This window comes from Danio aesculapii, chromosome 9, assembly GCF_903798145.1.
Source record: "Danio aesculapii chromosome 9, fDanAes4.1, whole genome shotgun sequence".
In the NCBI taxonomy this organism is placed as follows: Eukaryota; Metazoa; Chordata; class Actinopteri; order Cypriniformes; family Danionidae; genus Danio; species Danio aesculapii.
In genome coordinates, this window is record NC_079443.1 from 34,015,231 (window position 1) to 34,038,967 (window position 23,737).

At 34.1% G+C, this 23,737-nt stretch overlaps 1 protein-coding gene across 1 annotated transcript in view; it reads left to right on the forward strand.

The window, feature by feature from the left end:
- vangl1 (VANGL planar cell polarity protein 1) overlaps window positions 1-23,737 on the forward strand; it is a 61,174-nt gene that overhangs the window by 32,554 nt on the left and 4,883 nt on the right. Inside the window, exons 3-6 of the mRNA XM_056465518.1 lie at window positions 1,449-1,584; window positions 13,897-14,331; window positions 16,257-16,432; window positions 19,136-19,269. Coding sequence (XP_056321493.1) covers window positions 1,449-1,584; window positions 13,897-14,331; window positions 16,257-16,432; window positions 19,136-19,269 — 881 coding nt within the window. The remainder of the gene's footprint in view (window positions 1-1,448; window positions 1,585-13,896; window positions 14,332-16,256; window positions 16,433-19,135; window positions 19,270-23,737) is intronic.

Sequence of the window (23,737 nt, forward strand, 5' to 3'; positions counted from 1 at the left end):
GTTACTTTTGCATGCTGGAGGAAGGATGACACCATGGCTGAAGTATTAGACATGTAATGCTATGTTTTAAAAGTATTTTAGTCACGCAAAGCTGATGTAGATTGTGTTGTTTTATGAATAGGTTATATGCACAGAAGTGTTGTTCAGCCACTGAAATATTTCAGCGAAAGATTAATGTGACTATTTTCAGTTTCATAAGGTTCCTTTTACAGCATCGATAATGGAGATTTTGATTTAGTTTAACAACCAAACATCAGTAAATAGGGCTATTCCGCCTAGCCTACTTTACTGAGCTTAAGTTGGTTTTATATTCACGCTGGTTCATTTCAGAACAATGACAACCTGTGACGCGCTCCCTATATTGTTTACCATGCTACTTTGCTTGCTAACTACATAACTGAAAATGTGTTAGATATAATTTAGTTTTTCGTTCAGAATTGTAGTATTATAAAGTACTATAAAGTTTTCTAACTGGCGAATGATTTGATCTTGTGGGTCTCTGACATCTTTAATGTAAGTGTTCGTGATTTCAGGAGGTGTGGCTTTAGACAGCAGGGGAGGGATTGTGTTTGAAAGATACTATGCTAACCAGTTAGCATTATTGCAGATCACCTACTGCACCTTTAAGCAAATAATTCCAAATGTTTTAAGAAAAGCTGTAAAAATTAGCCATTTTGATTTTAGGTAGGAAATATTGTTTTAAATGTTCCTGCAAAATCCTAGAGGAACTGATTTGTGTTCATTTGTTTTATTCGAAGGCTAACCAGACATTAGCAATAAAAAATCTAGAGCTTGGCTCTATAACCAACTAAAATCAGTTCACATTTATATAGAGCTTTCCAAATAGATAACATTTGCAAGCTTGACGGCTAGCTTGCTTCATCCATGGACACAGCAAATGAAACAAGCAAATATCTCAGCAGTCACTTCACAAGTATCACTTTTATGTCATCTAGTTAAACAGACAGTGTTTACTTAAAGTATGTCAAGTCAATAAGATACTAATGAGTTCTTTGCTAATGTCAAGCATTGCTAATATGAGTTGTCTACATTTTGTCAGCTGCTGTTTAATAGAATATGTGTGTACAGTAGCTTTGTATTTCCTCTGTATGTGTTCATCTGCTTTGCTTTATTCTAAGGCTTACAGACATTAGCTATGACAAAAAAGACTGAGAGAGAGAGAGAGAGAGAGAGAGAGAGAAAGCTGTGCTTGGATTAGGGTCGTCACAGCTCACTGCATCTAACCCAGTTTACACCAGATGCTCCAGCCGGGACATGTGTGAGGCGCGGATAGAGGAAACCAGAGGAGGATGATGATGATAATGAGCAATGATGATAATGATGATGATGGTCATCCTGTCGTTAGATTGAATGTGTTTCCCTGCTCTGTTCAGCATGGCGAGTGCGTTTTCCTCACCTCCGTCGCTGTGTGTGTCTCTGTCATGCAGTGAGCGCAGCAGCAGGGATCGACACAAACCTCACAGCCGCGACAGCAGCAGCCGCTCAGACAAGAATGTGACGATCAGCGCGTCGTCTGTGCAGCCGCAGCCGCCTGATCAGAGCTCCGCCCCTACAGACGCCCAGGTGAGTCACACATACACACACACAGCATATTTGATGATTCAGTGCCATTGTGGCTTTGATGGAGACGCCTTGAGTTACTCCTGGGGAAATGAACCGGTACGTTGCTTGAATAATCCAGCGTTTCTACATTGTTCTGGCTGAGAAGGGTTAGAATGTGAAGCAACGGGGGGCTGGGATCATGACAGAGGGATTTGGAAATGGAAAAGGAGCATTAAACAAATATTTTGGAAAATCAAAGCATGTTTATTTTTGTGTGTCTCTGTGTGTCTTCAGATTTAGAGAAATTCATATTATATAAAATATACTTATTATATAAAATATGACTATATAATATAATATAATATAATATAATATAATATAATATAATATAATATAAAAAATCTATTTTAGTATTTATTACATTATCATTCTTGTATAATATAATATAATATAATATAATATAATATAATATAATATAATATAATATAATATAATATAATATAATATAATATAATATAATATAATATAAAAAATCTATTTTAGTATTTATTACATTATCATTCTTGTATAATATAATATAATGTAATGTAATGTAATATAATATAAAAATCTATTTTAACATTTATTACATTATCATTCTAATGTAATAATATAATATAATATAATATAATATAATATAATATAATATAATATAATATAATATAATATAATATAATATCTATTTTACTATTTATTACACTATCATTCTAAAAAATAAATAATCTTTTAAATAAATAAATAAGTTTAAATAAAAACATTTAGAATGACAGTGAAGTTATTAATATTATTCAGAATTTCATAATGAAAGAAAAGTAATCCCACTTCAAAATAACAACTTAGACTTTCACAGCTAGGCAAAAAAATATTGTGTACTAATATTTAAACATTGTGGACTGATGTTTTTAGTTTAAAACTTAGGGCTGCACGATATTGGAAAAATCTGACATTGTGATATTATTTTGTTCTGCGATACATATTGAATGAATACAATTTTAACAAACGGCTTGAATAGCTCTATTTTGAATTGATTTAGATTGATTGGAATCATTTTGTTGCTGCGTGAATCCAACAAATTGCAAGTATAAATAAGGTAGAGCAAAGATAAAAGTAAAATAAGCAGTGCTTTATGGTTTTCTGGAGAGTCGAACAATATTCAGATATTCATTAATTGAATAATCAAATGTTGTGTAAAATAGTAGGCCCACACAGAATCTGCGCGCACTGAAATCTGCATTTTTTTCCGTTTTTAAATTAATTTCATTAAAAATATTAATATAATACTAATTAATATAATACTAATAGGAAAATTTTCATTTGATTTATTTACAATACAGTTTGTAAAGTAATATTTTCTGTCTTTTAGTAGATATAATATTAGATGAGAAACTTGCTTTGTTTACCAAATAAATGGTGATAGATTTGCATTGTAAACATTAAATAAAAGTTAAAAAGCTATTATTTTTATTTAATATGTTACATTTTTAGTCATGATACTCCCAAAATAATTCTGCATAAATCCGCAGATTATTTACCAAATTCTCTGTAGAAATAGCAAAAAATGTCCGCAGATTCTATCTGGGTCTACTGATAAGCTATAATCCCAACTCAATATTGCAGATACTGCGGTGTGACTATTGCGAAGGCACACATTGCGATATCAAGGCTGAAATGATATATTGTGCAGCCCTAATAAAAATGACAGCGAAGTCAATTTTTTGTGATGAAAAAGCTTTCTATATTAAATAAATGGTGCGTTCAGCATTTATAATGACAACACCTTTTCTCGAGCATTAAAAAAGCCAGTTAGAATGCTTATGTAGGATCATGTGACCCTGAAGAAAAGAGTATTGATTTACCACACTGTTCTCTGAGAAATGGAACTTGCATAATGTGAAACTACCATTAAATCAGACACACTGCTACTAAATTCTGTTTTTACTATTTAAATATACTAATAACGCCATTAATAATGCAGGTGGTAATATGTTCTTGCAAGCAGTTTTTTTTACAAGCTGGACTTTAAAAAAAACTATTGTTATAGTAAACATTTGTGTATTTTTTGATTAAATATATGCAGCTTCAGTGAAAAGAAAGTTCTGCCAGACCAGGGAGATGAATATGATATTGAATTACATTTATTTGATGGTTATCATTTGACAAAACGTATGATTTAACAAAACATAGGATTTCTTTGGAGGAGGCCCCGTCCGTAGTTTAAATCAAAAGTTTGTAGATCCAGCTGTGGCTGCCGAGGACAAAGGGAGAGACAGAGCTTACCCCCCTGGACAGGGTCAACCTGGTGGTGGTGGGGAGGATGGAGGGTGAACGTCCGCATCAGTATCTGCAAACAAACGAATGAAATGAATGGACAGCTTATATATTCCCTGAGTCTCGTATACTTGAGTTCCCTCGAGTCTTGGTTGAAACTGATTGTGATAAGTGACTGACATTAGGTATTACTTTTGTCTCATGGCTATTGGTTGGAACTGATTGTGATGAGTGGCGTGACATTGTTTCTTCCTGGTAGAACTAGCGCTAAAAGCTACATTTCTGACCATAGTGCATATAGTTTTAAATCTTAATATTTTCTAATCTTTATTTATCTCACTATTGGACAAACTCAGATATAGCTTACAGTGTGATATGCAGAGACTAAAATGTGCATTGCTTTTATCGCTTTAGTGCATATAGATTTGTGGAGAATATATATGATGACACAGTATGTGACGTCGGATGTGGGGGAGATCCATCAACCTGTCCTCAGAGATTCAGCCTGGCAAACACACTGGCCATAGTTAACAGAGTAAAGAGCATAACAGGGATTTCAGACCATGACATGCTCCAGAAAACATGAAACGACATTATTCTATTGAACGCTCTATGCTGCCAGAGTAATTCACTTGTGAAACGCTCTGTTATGACAGATAAATATTCCGAACTTGAACCTCAAAGAAAAGAAATCCCACCTAAAAATGACAATCTAGACCCATTTACAAGACAACTAACAAATATTTAGGATATAAATAGTTATGTATTAAAATGACAGGCCTCGCATGTGTGCTTTTTTTTGCCTCGAGTGTGTTTTTCTGCCACAGATGAGGTTCATGCTGTTTCACACTGCATGCACAAACAGAACACAAGCAGTGCAGCATAATAAAGGGACCGTTCACCCACGTTTTTTATCATCATTTATTTTTGTCATCCTATATATAACGCAGAGGAATATGTTTTGAAAATGTTTAGCATTCTTCAATACTTCTTATTTTACTTAACAGGTTTGGAACGGGTGTGCAAATGATGACAATGAACGATGATGAGGTTTTATTTTTGGTGAACTGTCACTTTAACTGCAATAGCAGGCTCACATGTGTTTTCACACTGATTACTTTGCTGCTGCTTAGAGAGCCCAGTCTTATTCAAATTAATAATGATTAATATGCATCATTTAGATTTAGCACTTGCTCACTTAATTTAATGTTTTTTATTAAAATAATCAATTTCTTTATAAAATAAAGACCTGACTGCTGTCATTTCCAGAATAACTATGTAAAAATTACAGTATACAGATTAATCTGTAAATGTAATTATAAACTATTACTTTATTACTAAACTATTATTTTATTGTTTATACTTTTATAAGCAGTATGGCTGTATTTTTTAACTGATCAAAAATTGATCAATGAATCTGTGCATCTCTGTAATTGCAATTAAACTAAAATGGAATCCAAACTCCAAAGACTACAATTATTATTATTTTACTTTCCTGTGAGAAAAAAAAAACTGCTTCAATATTTCATTTTCTTATGAAAATGGGGGTCTTATTTTGGGGTCTTATTTATTCTTATTTTGGGGGTCAAATTTAATAATTTATAGTTTTAAAAGGCACCTATTTTACCCCTTTTTCAAGATTTAAGAGAAGTCTTTTGTGTCTCCAGAATGTGTCTGTAACGTTTCAGCTCAAAACACCCATCAGATTATTTATTACACCTTTAAGAATGTTGGAATTTTCTGCTCTGAACACAGAGTAGCTGTTTTTGTTGCCTGTGCCTTTAATGCTAGTTCTCCCTGCCCACCGTTCCCACGTGCCTGTCAGAGTGTGCCTCAACCTCCGCCTCGGCTGCATCAGATAAACAGCACAGTGACAGATATAAAGGAAGCAGATCTCACATTTGTGAGAAGTTTGTGAGAAATACTACAGCAAGAACTTTACCAATGATTAAATGTGCGTTTAACTTTGCACTATTTTTGCATGGCAAATGTGACAGGATACATGTTAATATCCACTGCTATGGATTGGGATATCAGTTATGTTAATGTACAAAATAAACCTGATTTACTGTCCACAAACTGGGATTGAAGCGTCGTCTTTTATAATTGTACTAACATGCGGCTGTGGTGATGAATTACAGTGATTTTTATTTATTTATTTATTTATTTTACCGTCTTTACTTTATTACAAACATGCACTGATTTAAAACTGTTTTAAACTTGTAAAACTCATTCTTGATCATATTCGATGATTAATTGATGATCACAGCGAGCTGAACAGATCTTTTAATCCTGGTTGCTTTGTGCATGTCCTGTCTTGTTGATATGATTATACGCGTTACTACGGAGACATGTTAAAACGCAGCTGTCAATCAGTGGGTGGGGAAACCGCGCATCTCTTCGTAATGTTTAGGTGGGGCTCAAAATAGGAGGGATTTGGATCCTATTTTAGGAATTAAAAAAGTGGATGTGTGTGCGTGTTTGTGTGCGTGTGCGTGCGTGTGTGCGTGTGTGTGTGCGTGTGGACAGATATGGAAAATGGGAGTGACACAGATCTCTGTATGAAGGGACAGTGCTTTGTACTTCCTACAGGGTCTCAGTAATTCTGACCTACTTGGCTCACCCTCAGGGGCAAAAGGCACAAAGTTTTTATAGGTCCTCATGTCTGTCCACATTAATTTGTGTGTGTGCGCATGAACGTGTGTGTGTGTGTGTGTGTGTGTGTGTGTGTGTGTGTGTGTGTGTGTGTGTGTGTGTGTGTGTCTTTTAGCACTGTACATTTGTGCTTGAGAGGATGTAAAGACATGAAAAGAAACCTAGCTCTGAAATTTCAGAGGATAATATATGTATATATGTATGTATGTATGTATGTATACATATACATTGTTTGTATGTATGTACACATATATATTGTATGGATGTATATATATATATATATATATATATATATATATATATATATATATATTTTTTTTTTTTTTTTTTTTTTAATAACTCATTACTAATAACTGAATTATTTTATCTTTGCCATGATGACAGTACGTCATGTTTTTCAAGATATTTTTCAAGACACTAGTATTCAGCTAAAAGTGCAATTTAAAGGCTTAACTAGGTTAATTGGGTTATCTGGGCAGTTTAGGGTAATTAGGCAAGTTACTGTATATTGATAGTTTGTTCAGTAGACAATGGAAAAAAAATATTGTTTAAGGGGACTAATAATATTGACTGCTTTAAAAATTGCTTTTATTCTAGGATCAGAGTATAGTGAGGAAAAGCCCCTGGCACAGCTAACAGGTTAAACCCGCACCCTTGAACGGCTGTCATGACTATTCTTCCCTATGTAATTTCATCATGTTGGCTCTGATCTCCTTTCGTCTTCCTGTCATTCAGCCTGGGCCTCTGGAATGTTTTCTCCGCAGAGGAAACTTTAGATGTTAGTGAGCAGAATAACTTGAAATAGCGGGCATGCACATCATAACTGGCGTGCTGAGAAAGACTGTGTGTTTATGTTTGCTTGTTGTTCCCTTGTTAGCGTGGCTTTTTTATTTATAAAACCAATAGCTCAGGCTCTGTAATTCGATCAGTTGAATTTCAAAGGCTTCTTTAACACAGCCATTTCTTCGACCTTTGTTTTGTTATTTTAAGTTCTTGCTTCCAAATGAAATTAAGGCACGTGGCGATGAATCAAATATAGTCTTTATAGAGCATTGCTTTGGTGGCATTTTTATAGACCAGTCCTGAATTCAGCATCATCCTGCTTCTGTCAACAAACACCTAATAAGATTTTTCCATTGGCTTTTGGATTGCAGAAAAGAATATGTGAACAATAAAAGATAGTGATGCTGCTTTTTTACAAAATGATTCACCAGTTGTGATTCTAGACTTCTGAGGCTCCTAACTAAAAATTTCACGTGAAGAGGCCTAAACCACCCACTTCAAATGTTAGCATTCGATTGAATGGACGTTATCTGGGGTTATCAGCTAATAGATATGGGCCAGTAGGGGCCTTCTACACCTACTAGTAAGCTCAGAAGGCTGTTATCTATCCAAACCATTCAAATCGACTGCCTGAACAAGCTTTAACATAAACATTCGCTCAAAACAAAAACAAATAACTCTTGCTGCTCGTTCAAACTACTTATTTCAAATAAGTTGAAAAAAAAAAAATCACAATTAAAAATTGTTTTTGGAAAAACCTAATTATTTTAAGTTCCACTTAAATTCATAAAAACTATTAGGTTAACTTAATTTATTTGTGTTGGGAAAACATGAAGAAATTGTGTGGAACCCAGCGTTTTTTACTGTGCAAGTTTAAAAAGAAATCATTCGATTTTTACTGATTATTACTTGAAAATATCTTCAGTTTGTGTTTCAGACTCTTAGCCAAATCCTAGTGACTTCTGGACAATGGAACTGGTGCTAAAATGTATACATTACAGCCTCATCAGCGTTGACAGATGTCTATTTTACTTTCCTCTCTTTCACCCCAGATGCGCAAGACTGCTCGACTTTGATTCTTTTTGCCTCTCATTCAAGTAAATGGCCCAGGGTTATAATGAGACATGTGATCTTCTGACCTTTCAGAGTCAGCTGCTGTACTGAAAGGATTGTTCCGGGTTTAATATAAGTTCACTCAAAATCAAACTGAACTTTGCTGACTGCACATTAAAATGAATCCATTGTTGGCTCCCTCCAAATTTTCCTATATTTCACAATGGAGCTTGTCAAGTGAAATAAAATTATTGAGTTGAATTGAATTGAATTGAATTTATTAAATGGGATAACCCCTTAAGATGAACCATCTCATTTTCGTGGGGGTCCCTAAGAAGTACCTAAATCAAACAGAGTACATGCAGCTAAACAAAACAAACAAGCAGCACACTTCACTTGAAACACTTCCCTCAGTCTAAAGCCTAATCAAACAAATACATATCATCAATACGTAAACAATAACGTATGTAGATTTAGCAAAGAATAATTGTATTAAAAAAGATAATGTAGAGTTATTTCAAGAACTTTACTGTACATTACTATAGTATCATTACTTTGACATAGTAACCTCTGATAACCACTTTATTTGTGTAAAGTAGAAATCTTACGGTAAATTGTTTTGATTTTGCAATATATCACAGAAGAACAAAATATTGAAATGTGTATATATATATGTCAGAATTATTAGCCCCCCTGTTTATTTTTTTTTCCTCAATTTCTGTTTAATGGAGAGAAGATTCTTTCAACACATTTCTAAACATAATAGTTTTAATAACTCATTTCTAATTACTGATTTATTTATACTGATTTATTTACTTTGCCATGATGACAGTAAATAAAATTTGACTAGATATTTTTCAAGACACTTCTATACAGACATTTAATGCTTAACGAGGTTAATTAGGTTAACTAGGCAGGTTAGGGTAATAAGGTAAGTTATTGTATAACGATGCTTTGTTCTATATAAACTATAAAAAAAATATAGCTTAAAGGGGCTAATAATTTTGACCTTAAAATGTTTCATAAAAAATTAAAAACTGCTTTTATTCTAGCTGAAATAAAACAAATAAGACTTTCTCCAGAAGAAAAAATATTATCAGACATACTGTGAAAATTTCCTTGCTCTGTTCAACGTCATTTGGGAAATAGTTAAAAAAAGAAAAAAAATTCAAAGTGTGTACAGTTGAAGTCAGAATTATTAGCCTTCCTGTTTATTTTTCCCCCAATTTCTGTTTAACGGAGAAAAGATTTTTTTCAACACATTTCTAAACCCAGTAGTGTATATATATATATATATATATATATATATATATATATATATATATATATATATATATATATATATATATATATATATATATATATATATATATATATATATATATATATATATATTTTTATTATTATGCTGCCTATAATACATTGTTCATATTGTAAACTTCGTTTTTTTTTTTTTACCCCTTTTTATGTAGTCAATGATTGCCAAAGTATTTTTTTTAATTGTCCAGTGTCCTGAAACCAATTCACTCTTAAATATACACTCTATGCTATCTCATATTATTTTCGAGGGGGTCCCTAAGAAGTACCTAAATCAAACATTGTACAACACATCATAGTAAAAATACAGCTAAACAAAACAAACAAACAAGCAGAACACTTCACCTGAAACACTTCCCACAGTCTAAAGCCTAAACATACCATCATTTGTATGTCAAATTGTACAAACAATTTGACATACAAGTAAATAATAAGCATTTAAATTGAAAACAAAATGAATAACATTTACAAGTTAAAGTAAACGTGTGAATAACATAACTTAATGATAAGTTGACATTTCATCATACATCAAATACTGCACACTCACGCCTAATCTAGCTGTTTATTTTAACATGGATACCGTTTCAAAATTCACGTTTTCAGTACAGATGTGTATAAGTCCCATCACAAGGCAAAACGTCCAGTTATCAGCATGTTATTTTTACCTCAGAATTTATTTAGAAGGAACCAGCACCCTGTCACGTACTATATAACTGAATATTTCATATCATTGTTTTCATTGGTGTTCCTGTGTCTGCAGTGCTATATTAATGTTGATTTTTAGTTGTAAACCTGAGCAAAATGCCAATGCCAGTTTATTTTGGAAAAATTAGAGGAAACGGATGGAGGGTGGAGAGAGGTGCAGGGGTTTCTTGCACTTGTTTACCGCTCTCTCTCTCTCTCTCTCTCTCTCTCTCTCTCTCTCTCTCTCTCTCTCTCTCTCTCTCTCGCTCTCTCTCTCGCTCTTCCTGCTTTTCTTTCTACAGTGCCGACCATGGCTCTGTGAGAGGGAAATGAGCTGTACACGAATCAAGCTGAACACACACACACACACACACACACACACACACACAGTATATTAGCTGCGCTGTGTGCTTCTTTTGTCTGTCTCAGTGGGGGAAGCACATTCAGTAATGTGGTCCGTGGGCAAAATGGCACAGATCAGACCACTGTGCTGTACAATAGTCTTCCCTCTGGCCACAAAGAATTCACTTTTTCAATTAACACAGAGATAAAATGTTAAAATGCTTTGGTTAATTTCTTCTCCATAATGCCCTTGACTATTTAAACTATCAAGCTGTGGGTAATCATGAAAATTACGCTTGATCTTTGAAACAATGGCCTCAAATATGTTGGCATATTAATCAATTAGTTAACCCTGAAGTAAAAATTCTATCTTCCTTTACTCATCCTGTCATTTCAAACATAACGTGATCGTTTCTTTCCAGACATCTTGAATAAAACCACTCATTTGTTTTAAAAAGTCAGTTTTAATGATGCACTTGGAGTGTTTAGTACTTAATAAACTAAAGTCTTCGGGGTTTTAAACAATATAAGAGTTGCTAAATGGTTTTTAATTTTCTTTTTGGGGTGAACAGACTCGTTAAGAAATATTGTTTCAAGTCAAAATATATTTCACGCTTCAATCTTTAATCTTTTAGTCACATATATATATAGAAGCTGTTTATTATGTTTGATTTGTATAATTAATACAATTGTTTATTGTTCTTTCACAAGGGCTAGATGAAAACAAATTATTTAGTACCCAAATACAATTAGCATTTAGAGCAAACATCATTTAACTGGTTCATATGATTCATTAAAAATATATGACTGAAATTTAATCACAATGAGCCTGACTTGTTGTGTGCCTTTGCTAAGAGACTTTTATTGAAGGAAGGAACACACTAGTAGGGGTATTTATTGTATTTATTTATATTTTGAGTAGACATTTAAAATCTTAATATTAAACTAGCAAAAAAGGAGGTGTGAGTGTAGGTGTAAAACGGTCAGGTACTGCATATTATTTTGGTATCTAATGCAAGAAGTGACTTCCTACAGATATAACTGAACAAAACCTCTCAGTTGTTTTAATAAGTCATTTTTAATAAAGCTCTTGGGGTGTTTGGTGCTGTAAACACAAAAGTCTTAGGGGTTTTGAACAATATAAGAGTTGCTAAATGGTTTTCAGTTTTCTTTTTGGGGTTAACAGACTCGTTAAGAAATCTTGTTTCAAATCAAAAGATATTTCCCCCTTCAATCTTTTTTTAGTCACATATACAGTAGCTGTTTATTATGTTTGATTATATGTTTGAACTGCAGTCTGTTGTGAGTCTGTTGAAATGACAGCAGTATTTTACCTCTGCTGCTAGATAAACTCTTTCGGATGTTGATCTTGTTACCTCATGAGCTCCATTTTTTTTTAAATAAAACACCCATGTGCATCTGTGTTTGTGTTTCTACAACCTTTTACAACATAGTTCGCTTCTTTAACCTTTTCCATCTGCCACTTCCTCACTTCTCATGATCACTCATGAAGTTATTTTTGCACATTGGCGCATAGTACAAGGGAAAGCACATTTCTTTTTTGTCTTTTTTTAATTGTCCAGTGAGACAAAACCATAGATGTAAACATCTCACAAGTGCAAGATTAACTACAACACAGTGAAAGTTTTTAAGGACTGAAACTGTCCAAACACACCAGTCAAGTTTAAGCATTCAGGCACAATAAACAATAACTTATGTCGTTTTAGCAAAGATTAATTGTATTTAAAAAAAAAAATTGAAGAGGATGTAGAGTTATTTCAGGTACTTTACTGTACATATCTATAGTAAGGAGTAGGGGTCAAACGACTAAAGATTTTTGGAAGCCGACTTTTATGTTATCAAAGTCGAGTCGACGTTGACTAGTCGCTGGTGACATCATCAATAAAACACAAGGTGCTAATGTTTTGCTATATGCCTCAATTTGAGATTTATTTGCAGGAAATGTATGCTGTTTGACAGCGCATAACACATTGCAAAAACAATGCAATATTACCAATGAATAATTTTAGTGGAAAACAAATGCACTGTCAACACTTTCATTTCCTTATTAATGCAACATTAAGTCAGCACTGGGGCTAATTTTTCAAATTGATCACTGCACGTGCAACTAAAGAATGTGATATTTTAGTGCACAAGTAATGCATACATCGTCAGCACACAGATTTATGTGAAGTTAATTCATTCAAGTTTACTGGCTTGTTTTTGATTGGGGTAAATCTCGTTTGCAGGTGTGAAGTGTAGAGCTGTACTACTATTTCTTGAGTTCTCCAATTGTCTTGTTTAACCTGATGAAGACAATGTAGGTCAAAACGTTCTCACATTAAAGATTTTTGGAGAGCTAAAGTGGCAGTGTGCCGATCTTTTGCCACTGTGTTTGTTTTTGATCAAGCACCTGCCTTTGAGAATCCTAGATGTGCACACATTTCTGTTTCTTGGTAAGTTATTTCATAACAAAAGGCACGAAAGACAAAGGCTATGATGTTGAGTCTTATTAAGTCAGATGCATATTTACGCTATGAGCTTGTGCGCTAGAAAAATCAAGAACTTCATTATTTACTTTGTCCAAAAAAAACAGTTCTTCAGGTCATTCAGATTCCAGTCATTTCTGTGTGCTGCACTTTTTTGTTTTGTCTGTTATTATTATGATATTATTGCTACCATTTTCCCAAAAATGGAAACCTTCTCAGTTCTTATTAAATTGGCTGAACTACATTAACATACAAAACACAGCCTCTCCCCATACAAATAAATGCATAAATAACCAAACAAATCTATAAATAAATATAGTTGCAGTTGAATTATTGTCCTTACTGCGTATAATATTCTATAATGGAATTCTAATTTGCGCTGCATTTCACATTCCGATGGGGTTCGCTCAGACGTCCTGCTGTTAAAACATTTTCATTTGTTGTCAGTCAGCCTCTCAGTTCTCCGGCTCATTCATATGCAGATGTATGTGAGTTTTGAGTATTTGTCATTAATATATGCTGATGAGGGAGACCTGGGTACTTCCATACTGTCTGTCTGAATTAACAGATTTGTCATTTCATGAGCACCGAGGGAAACGTGGGCAGATCAATAGCTGAGTGCTGGGCTTGGGTGTTGAATGGGGCTTTTAGGAGCATGTTGAATTTTTTATGTGTGTGATATAAGCGACTGATCTCTCCACAGGATGACAACTGGGGCGAAACCACAACAGCAGTCACTGGAACATCAGACCACAGCTTGTCTCAAGAGGACCTGGCAGGCTTTGGGAAGGACACGGAGGGTCCAGTTGAGAAATTGAACTGTATACGCTTCCTTCCTTTGGCCCTGACCCTCTTCTTGGGCTTGCTGGTCCTGGTCACCCCTCTGTCCTTCCTGGTTCTGCCGCAGTTGATGTGGCCGGAGCGCCTGCAGACTTGCGGTACTGCATGTGAGGGCCTGTTTCTCTCGCTGGCCTTCAAGCTTCTCATCCTGCTGCTGGCTGGCTGGGCTCTGTTTATGCGGCCGACAAGAGCCTCTCTGCCCAGAATAGCAGTGTTTCGTGCCCTGCTGGGTTTGCTGACACTTCTCCTGCTGCTCTCCTATTGGCTGTTTTTTGGAGTTCGCATATTGGACTCACAGGTAAGGGCACATGTCTGAAAAAAAAGTGGCAAGAGAAACAAGTTCTTGATGAGATGTGGAATTGTGGATGTGAAAATTCTCTTTTATTAGAGTAGATACAGTATGTACATAATAAATACACATACAAGTCATGGCAAATGTATTTATATAGCACATTTCATACACAGTGACAATTCAAAGTGCTTTACATAAACAGAAATAAAAGAGACAAGTATACGAAAATAAAAACAAAGAATTATAATTATTAGAAACAGATTAAAATGTGTTAAATCAGGTTATAAAAGAAAGAAAAGGAAAAGAAAGACATAATACTGCTCTTTCAGTAAAGGCACAGCTAAACAGATGTGTTTTCAGTCTTGATTTAAATGTGCCTAATGTTGGAGCACATCTGATCATTTCTGGAAGCTAATTCCAGCAGCAGGGGTGTAAAAACTGAGGGCAAATTCACCCTGCTTTGAGGGAACCCTTGGAATTTCAAATTTATATGATCATAAAGATCTAAGGGATGTGTTTGGTTTGTATTCAGTGAGCATATCTGTAATGTACTGAGGTCCTAGGCCATTTAGTGATTTATAGACAAGTAATAATACTTTAAATAGATACTTTTATCTATTCTGAATGTAACTGGGAACCAGTGTGAAGACCTGTGTGATGTGCTCTGATTTCCTGGTTCTGGTCAGAATCCTGGCCGTAGCGTTTTGGACGACCTGCAACTGTCTGACTGTCTTTTTGGGAAGGCCACTGAGGAGTCCATTACAGTAATCCACCCTGCTGCTGATAAAAGCATGATCAAGTTTCTCTGAGTCCTCACTGGAAACAAAGCATCTGATTCTTGCAATGTTTCTGAGATGATAGTATGCTGATTTAGTTACTGCTTTGACATGACTACTGAAACTCAGATCTGACTCCAGAATCACACCAAGATTCTTGACCTTATTTTTTGCTGTTTGACCCTTACAGTCAAGGTACGCATTCACCTTGAGAACCTCATCTCTGTTCCCAAACGCAATGACTTCCGTTTTCTCTTTGTTTAACTGAAGAAATTTTTGACACATCCAATTGTTTATTTCATCAATGCATTGGCAGAGGGTGTCAATAGGGCTGAAGTCATTAGGCAGTAAGGCTATGTGGATCTGAGTGTCATCAGCATAGCTGTGGTAGAAGATTTGATTCTTTCTGATTATTTGGCTCAGTGGGAGCATATAAAGTTTGAACATGAGAGGTGCCTTCCACTATGTTGGTATACTTACATTTAATATAATCATTTAACACAGTGCATGAATACTGATTTCATATTTATTTCATGTTGTGTTAATATTGAAAAATACCTTCCTGCACCTAAATCTGTATTTAATTTCCTTGGTTATATCTAAAATTACACCTACCCAGACCCTAAACCTAAGCTCTTCACCTCAAAAGCAGTACAATATACTACAAAGTGGGGCTATATATATATATATATATATATATATATATATATATATATATATATATATATATATATATATATATATATATATATATATATATATATATATATATATATATATATATATATATATATATATATATATGTGTGTGTATATATATATATATATATATATATATATATATATATATATATATATATATGTATGTATGTATGTATGTATGTATGTATGTATGTATGTATGTATGTATGTATGTATATATGTATATATGTATATATGTATATATATATATATATATATATATATATATATATATATATATATATATATATATATATATATATATATATATATATATATATATACACTCACACACACACACACATTTTGAAAATAAAGATAAAACAGCATGTTTTTTCTTTGAAGAACAACACTGAATCCAGTGCAGGTTTTTTGATCCCCTTGGTGTATTGTTTTACTGTGTGTGATTGACAGGATGACAACTACCAAGGCATAGTGCAGTTTGCAGTATCACTGGTGGATGCTCTACTGTTCATCCATTACCTGGCAGTGGTTCTGCTAGAGATCCGACATCTGCAGCCCTGCTTCTCTCTGTGTGTCGTTCGGTCCACTGATGGAGAAACTCACCACTATAACATGGGACAACTCAGGTACCAGCTGATATGATGACCAAACAATAATTAAAAACACATAATATATTCTGTTCTATGTTCTGTAGTTCTGCATGTTCTAATTTCCCATTCACTCCAGAGAACCAATAAAGTGGCTAAATTTCCAGTTTTGTTCTATTAATATTTTTACTTCTGATTCTGTGAACTGACATGTTCAAGAAACATGATACCAATAAGCTGATCTGAGGAAATGTTTAGCAAATAAACTGACATTTGTAGTGTAAATGTTGATTAGCACTGGGTTGCTCATGAAATTCAAGAACTGTTGCATACTTTTTAATTTTGATAATGTTTTATAAACCAACTCTAAGCCAGATTTACTAACGGTTGTTAAAGTACAACAGTCTGGATTTATTAAAAACAGAGAAAAGTGATGAAAAGTGTTCTCACAAAACATGCAGTTGCAGAAATTTACAAAAACTTAGAGTGGAGAGTATAGACCCTTTTCACATTTCCGGGTTTCTCAGTAGCAGAAGGCATCATGGTTGGGCAAACTTAGAGCGCAGTGAATGAAAGAACACAACAAATAATTTTTTACAAACCTATTTGCTGAAATAATAAAAGAAAAACTCCACGATGGTGTTATCAAGTCTTTCAGAAAAAGGAAAAAAATTGTGTGAGACTGATGGCAGACAGAAGAGAGAATAACGTCAAATTTACTCAGCCCCATGGATGCTGCATTAGAAACACCTCACAGGAGCGGTAATTTGCTTCTTGTAATTTCATGCAAAGATGATATAATACATTCATAAATGCATTTAAATATTCATACATTTTTTGAAGAATCTAAATATTAAAAACGTTTAAGGATTTAAGGTTATGATGACTGTTAAATGCATCATAACAGTCTTGTGAAAAGGGTCCATTTATATGATTCATGCAAGGTTATTTTCTAAGATTTTAGATAGTCTATATACTGGCCTTTGTGACATTTAATGCCTATAAAGCATGTCTTAACCAATTTTTCTTGACATTGCTGCTGGAAGAAGGCAGAGAAGTAAAAGTTAGTGTTAAATTAGTGTTAAATGTTAACCAAAAAAATTGATTACAAAGCGCAGTTATTTTTCTTTTGACCTCTTGGTAGAGTATTTTGATGATTATACAAATACGATTATGCATCTGGGTTCTTTAATTTGCAAATTGTCAGTAGAAACAACTGGTGAACATCACACTCCCATCAGCATTTTTAAGATATTGAAGACTTGTGTTAATTTGCTCTGTTTAGTAAATCTGGCTTTATCTGCAGCCGTGGAAGAAAAAAAAGTGTGTTTTTGTGTATTTATTAGTAGGGGTTTGAGTGAAATTATAATATTTGTTTTAATCCTTAAATGTCTTTGTCTGAATATGTCTGAATATGTCTTTCAGATTTCTTTTTTTTTCAGGCAATGACTATTGGTTAGAATAGCTGCTGTTTTCATTTGCTATGAATATAAATCTTTTTTTGTTTTATTTATACGTTGTAAAACACACTACAAAAATATACAAAAAGGACAACATAAACATGTAACAATAAGCAAATACACCCAAACAGCAAAAAAAAAAAAAAAAAAAAAAAACACCGATGCAATCTTACATACAGAAAATACAGGTCTACAATGTGCTAACAGAACTAGTATCCAGTACCAACCTGGGAGTAGAGGGTGGAACTCAATCAAAAGCTGATTGAGTTCCTAGGGTAATTAGGGTCAAGCTAAACAGTTTGGACATGTTTGTGAAGGGGTTCCCACGATTTAATAAAAAATAGTGCAAGGTGAAGAGAGTACCTCATCTTCTCTAATTTCATAAAATAAAGGACATTTGAACAGAAAGGACAGATCAAGTCTGAGAAGGAGGGTAAGGGCTCTTTCAGTTCAGAAGAATTAACCACCTAGCCAGAAGGGTTAAGAAGGCTACAATGTCTACAAAATGAGAGGGTAAAGTGTAGCCCGGTGAGAGAACCCAAAATAAACCAATAATTGGACAAGGTGGAATATCACCAGTGGTATTAGCAGACAACTAGAGGAAATTTTGCCTCCAAAAAGAAAGCAGGGAAGGACAGGACCAGAACTAAATCATTTTTATTTAACTAAATATTCTTTTTTTTACTTGAGTGTGGGTAAGATTGGTATTATGGTAAATGTACACTCTAAACGACAATTTTTTTAACAAATTTTAATTCTGAAGAATGCCCTCATAAGCAGTGTACAGAATAAAACTTGAACACAACTACAGTATATATGTAAAATTCTAGAGAAACTGAGAATTTATTTTTTTGGTTGTTTTTTCCCTGGGATGGTTTTGCCTCTAATAGGGCTGAGATATTGTCTACATACATAAACTGTGTATGTGTGTGTGCTGTTTAATGTATTAATAATGAGCTGAGTTCAGGCCAAAGGAAAATGGTCCATTAATCACTCCATTACAGACACTCCCCACTTTGCCCTGCGTTGCTTCCCTTCTCCCTTCCTTTCTCCTGCCCGACGCTTTCCTTTGTTCCTGCTTTCATTGTTTCATTGGCTGAACATTTCTGATCCAGTGCTGCTGCAGAGTCAAGCAACAACACACACACATACGGCAGAGGGAAATCTGTTAGTATCTGATGTCCATTTAATGAAATGCATGATAGGATTGTGTTTGAATAGACACCCAAACCCTTATTACCAGTGATCATTACAAGGTTTCTCTCTCTCTTTTTCTGTGTAGTATTCAGCGGGCAGCCCTGGTAATTCTTGAACACTATTATAAGGATTTCACAGTTCACAACCCTGCCCTACTGACAGCTGCTAAGTCCAGGGCGGCTAAACATCTGGCCGGGCTGAAAGTCTATAATGTGGATGGTGAGTTTAATCTGTGTCTGACTGTTTTCTGACCTTATGCTTGATTTCTTAAACAAGACTTTCTGATTGAGTTGATTAAGGTTGCCTGTATGAAAGGTTATCCAAGCAATGTATCCGAGCAATTCAATGTAAAATATTACAGCTTTATATTTGGTAAACCAAACTGACATAAGATTTTAAAGCTTATGATTTAAAGGGCACCTGTTTTACCCCTTTTACAAGATGTAAGATAAGCCTTTGGTGTCTCTAGACTGTGTCTGTAAAGTTTCAGCTCAAAATACCCATCAGATAATTTATTAAAGCCTTTAGAATCTGCTCATTTTGGTGTCTTGACCACAGTGTGGCTGTTTTTGTAGCCTGCGGCTTTAAATGCAAATGAACTGCTTCTCCCCGCCCACCACTCCCACGTGCATGTCTGCTTTTCATCCGTTACGTCAGATAAACAGCAGTCAGTGATAGAAACAGACACGGATGAAGCTGAAATTCAACTCATTAGTCAAAGACACCAAGTTAGTTTATTTCATGTATTTGTGGTCATGTTTATTCAAGCCTTTCTGAAACAAAATTCCATTTGCTGTACACACACACACTCACATACTGTATATATGTGTTTACTGACACCATGCGGTCGTGGTGATTATAGCAGTTAAGATTTACATAGTGATTTTACTTTATTTATTACAAAAATGCTTTTTTTAAAGACGCTTTAAACTTATAAAACTTATAAAAATCAGTTTCAAATGGATATTTTAATTTCAGTTTATTTGCAAAATTTTTACTGTGGACATGTGTATACATGTTATTATAGATACATGGAACCTGTCAATCAATTTGGTGGACGGCGAAAACCGCACTCCCATGCTACTTTATGGTGGACCTCAAAATCACTGGGATTTGGATCCTATTTTAACATCAGGAAATAAAAAAAAGCTTCCAAAAGTTGATTTTTAACATAGGTGCCCTTTAACTTCATAATTAATCATTTTAAAAGCAAATAAGTGGGTTTATTTATAGTGCATTCAGTGGGATTATTCATGGATGTTAATTGTTTTTGAGTTAACATTAACAGGGACATGGGCTAAAAATGTCAAGATAAACAAGATTAAAAGGCGTTAAAAATGCTTCTGCAGCGTTATACTGAATCAATTATCATTTATGATTATAGTGTGTTGTGAAAAATGAATTAAAAAAAAGTGTCAGTTTGCTGCATTGCAATTTAGATCACCACGTTGATGACATTTTTAACTGTATAGTATTATATATCAGATGATATAACGTAATGTGAGTTATAGGCATTATATATAATGACGCTATGAAACTATGGGATACAGTATACAATCCATTTTACTTTGAAGGGATAGTTCACCTGAAAATGAAAATATACCAACGCAATCTCACAGAAATTCATAACTTTTTAATTTAGTGGCTGTTTCGTATGAATTTGTACGATCTCATTTGATTTGCTCACCACCCAATGACGATTGGGTTTAGGGGCGGGGTTGGGTGCCATGCCTCCTTTTTAAAATCATACAATTTTGTACGACTGAGCTTGTGTGAATTCGTACGAATTAGCCACTAAACAAAACATACAATACTTATGTTTTCTCGTGAGATCAGGCTGAAATACACTTGTTCAAAACCTACATGAGTTTTTTGTTCTTCTGTTGAACACAAAAGAAGATATTTAGAAAAATTCTGCTTCCTGTTTTTTTTCTACTATGGAAGAATATCTTCTTTTGTGTTCAACAGAAGAAAGAAACTCATAAAAGATTAAAACCACATGAGGGAGAGTAAATGATAAGGTAATTTTCATTTTTGGGTGAAAAATCTCAGTGTATCAAATTCTGTTCAGTATTATTTACTCATTACAATTACTCAAACTGTCATTACAATTACAACACATTATGATGTTGTTTATAATAATACATTTAACCCTCTTTTAATGCATTCTAAATACAGACTTTTTAGAAAGTGTTACCAATTTATTTTTTGACTTGTTATATGACCACCCTTGCTCTTCATCGCTGTATACAGTATCAACAGTTTAGTCTCAAGTTTTCACTTGCTTGAACAAACTTTACACTTAGGATCAGGAAGGATAAACTAGAGATTAACAGAATTCTAAAAATAAATTAAATTAAAAAGAAATTAAAAAAAACATCTGAGAAATAATATTGTCCTGAACTTATACTAGACCTAAAGTTATAGTTTCCCCCAAAATTATTTGGTCAGCATATACTCATACTTTACATATTCTTCCAAATAATTTCAGTTTCTTCTGTTGAACACGAATGAAGATCAGCTTAAGAATGTACTGAAGAAAAACAGTCGTTGACTTTTATTCTATCTCTTAATACGGAAGTCAGTGGCTGCTTTTTATCCCAACATTCTACAGAATATCTTGTTTTGTGTTCAACAGAAGAAAGAAACTCATAAAAGTTTAGAACCACTTGACTGTAAGTAAATGGATTCATTTTTTGGGTGAACTATCCCTTTAACACCCATTCACACTTTTAATGCAGCAACTCTGCCATGTTAATCAGTCTCCACCATTAATTAATTCCCCATCTGTGATTGTTTCTCTCTGCAGAGTTTAAAGCCAAACTGAAAAGCTATCTTTTCGATTGTAAGTTCGGATTGTGAAATGCATTCAAAAACCCTTTCACTGAAACACTCAACTGTCAAACGCTCCACGTGTCTTGAGAGTTATTTGCTTGTGCATGCAATCATTGTACACCATGCACAAGGTCACAAACTTTGATGATAATTTGAATCAAGTGAAATGGAGGCACTTGTACCTGCAATTCCCACAGTGTGCTGTGAAAATCTGCACAATAAAAAAGTCAATAATTCCCACTCACCCCAGTTCTCAACACACCCAGTATCTCTGCCTTTTTTCTTTCTCTCTTTTTGACATTTACGATGTGCTGTCAACACAAGAAATGTACTCACACCCTGATCCAAAGATGCATATTTGGGATCAAGATTCCCCCTTAAGCACTCAAGCCTTCCTTTATGCCTGTGGCTATTGAACCAGGCCAGGAATGTGTGTGTCAGAGAGAAAGAGAGTGTGTGTGTGTGTGTCAGAGAGAGAGTGTGTGTGCATGTGTATGAAAATCAGTGTAGCTCTTTTTGTGCTTTGCACGGGTTGTTAGAGTATTAATAATGCATCACAAGGAAGTCTATCCCCCCCCCCCCCCCCCCCCCCCCTTCCCCCCAAAAAAAGCTACTCCTTTTTTTCTCCTCTAGTTTGAAAGTGTTCTGGAATAGTCTACACTTAACAACATGCTTTTGTCTGTGTGTAAGATGAGTTTAGTGTCATATTTCTCATAAATGTTAATGTTGTGTTTGCATGCACATGTTTTGTCTTGGTCATGTTATTCATCACAGCTCAGTTGAGGCTGATTTGTTGGTTCATATTCAGAAATTTTGACTTCTGAAGGTTACTCAATGAGCTAGAGATCACAGACCTGCCCTGCTACTGAGGATAGTCATGCTACCCTTGTCATGCATTATTAATTATATCTGTGACCTGACTATGGATAAATATGCATAAATGATTCTGTTCACCACATTACTATGCGCACAGAGTTAATATGCCTTACGTATGATAATCGTAAATGTATTGCACATAAAGATGTACTTGAGTGCTAGTGGGTCTATTGCAGTAGGTACAAGTTTTGGGGTAGGTTTCTTTCTTTTCTTTCTGTCTGTCTGTCTATCTAGTTTTCAGCATCATTACTTCAGTATGTCAGGTGATCCTTCAGGAATCATTGTAATTGTCTGATTTATTGCTCAAAAAATGTTTCTTATTACCAATGTAATGTTAAAAGCATCTTTGTCGCTTGTTTTTTATTTTTGTACACAAAAATTGTGATATTTTAATCAAAAGAGGAAATATTTTAATTGAATAAATGCTTCCTTAAGTAAATAAATGTATTTGTTTCAAATAATAATAATAATAAATATAATAATAATATAAAAATAAATAATAAAATAATAATAAAGTAAAAAAATTAAAATAATAATTAAAAAAAAATTGGTAGGTAAATGACCTACGTATATTTGGTAGGTAATACGTGCAAACATATACCTAATGGCGAACACATTGAATGATGAAAGAAAATTTAAGATTTATTCATAAGAAAAATTATTAGTGTTTAAGTAATGGTATATTTAGTGTAACATTTATATGTATATTGTATACTGTTAATACACTACCGGGCAAAAGTCTTGTTGTTGATCCCAGTTGGAAGAGCAACTAATAATAACTTGACTTGGCAGAAGGTAGATATTTCAGATGAATCTTCTGTTGAACTGCATCCCAATCATCACAAATACTGCAGAAGACCTGTTGGAACCTACATGGACCCAAGATTCTCACATAAATCTGTCAAGTTTGGTGAAAGAAAAATCATGGTTTGGAGTTACATTCAGTATGGGCCGTGCGAGAGATCTGCAGAGTAGA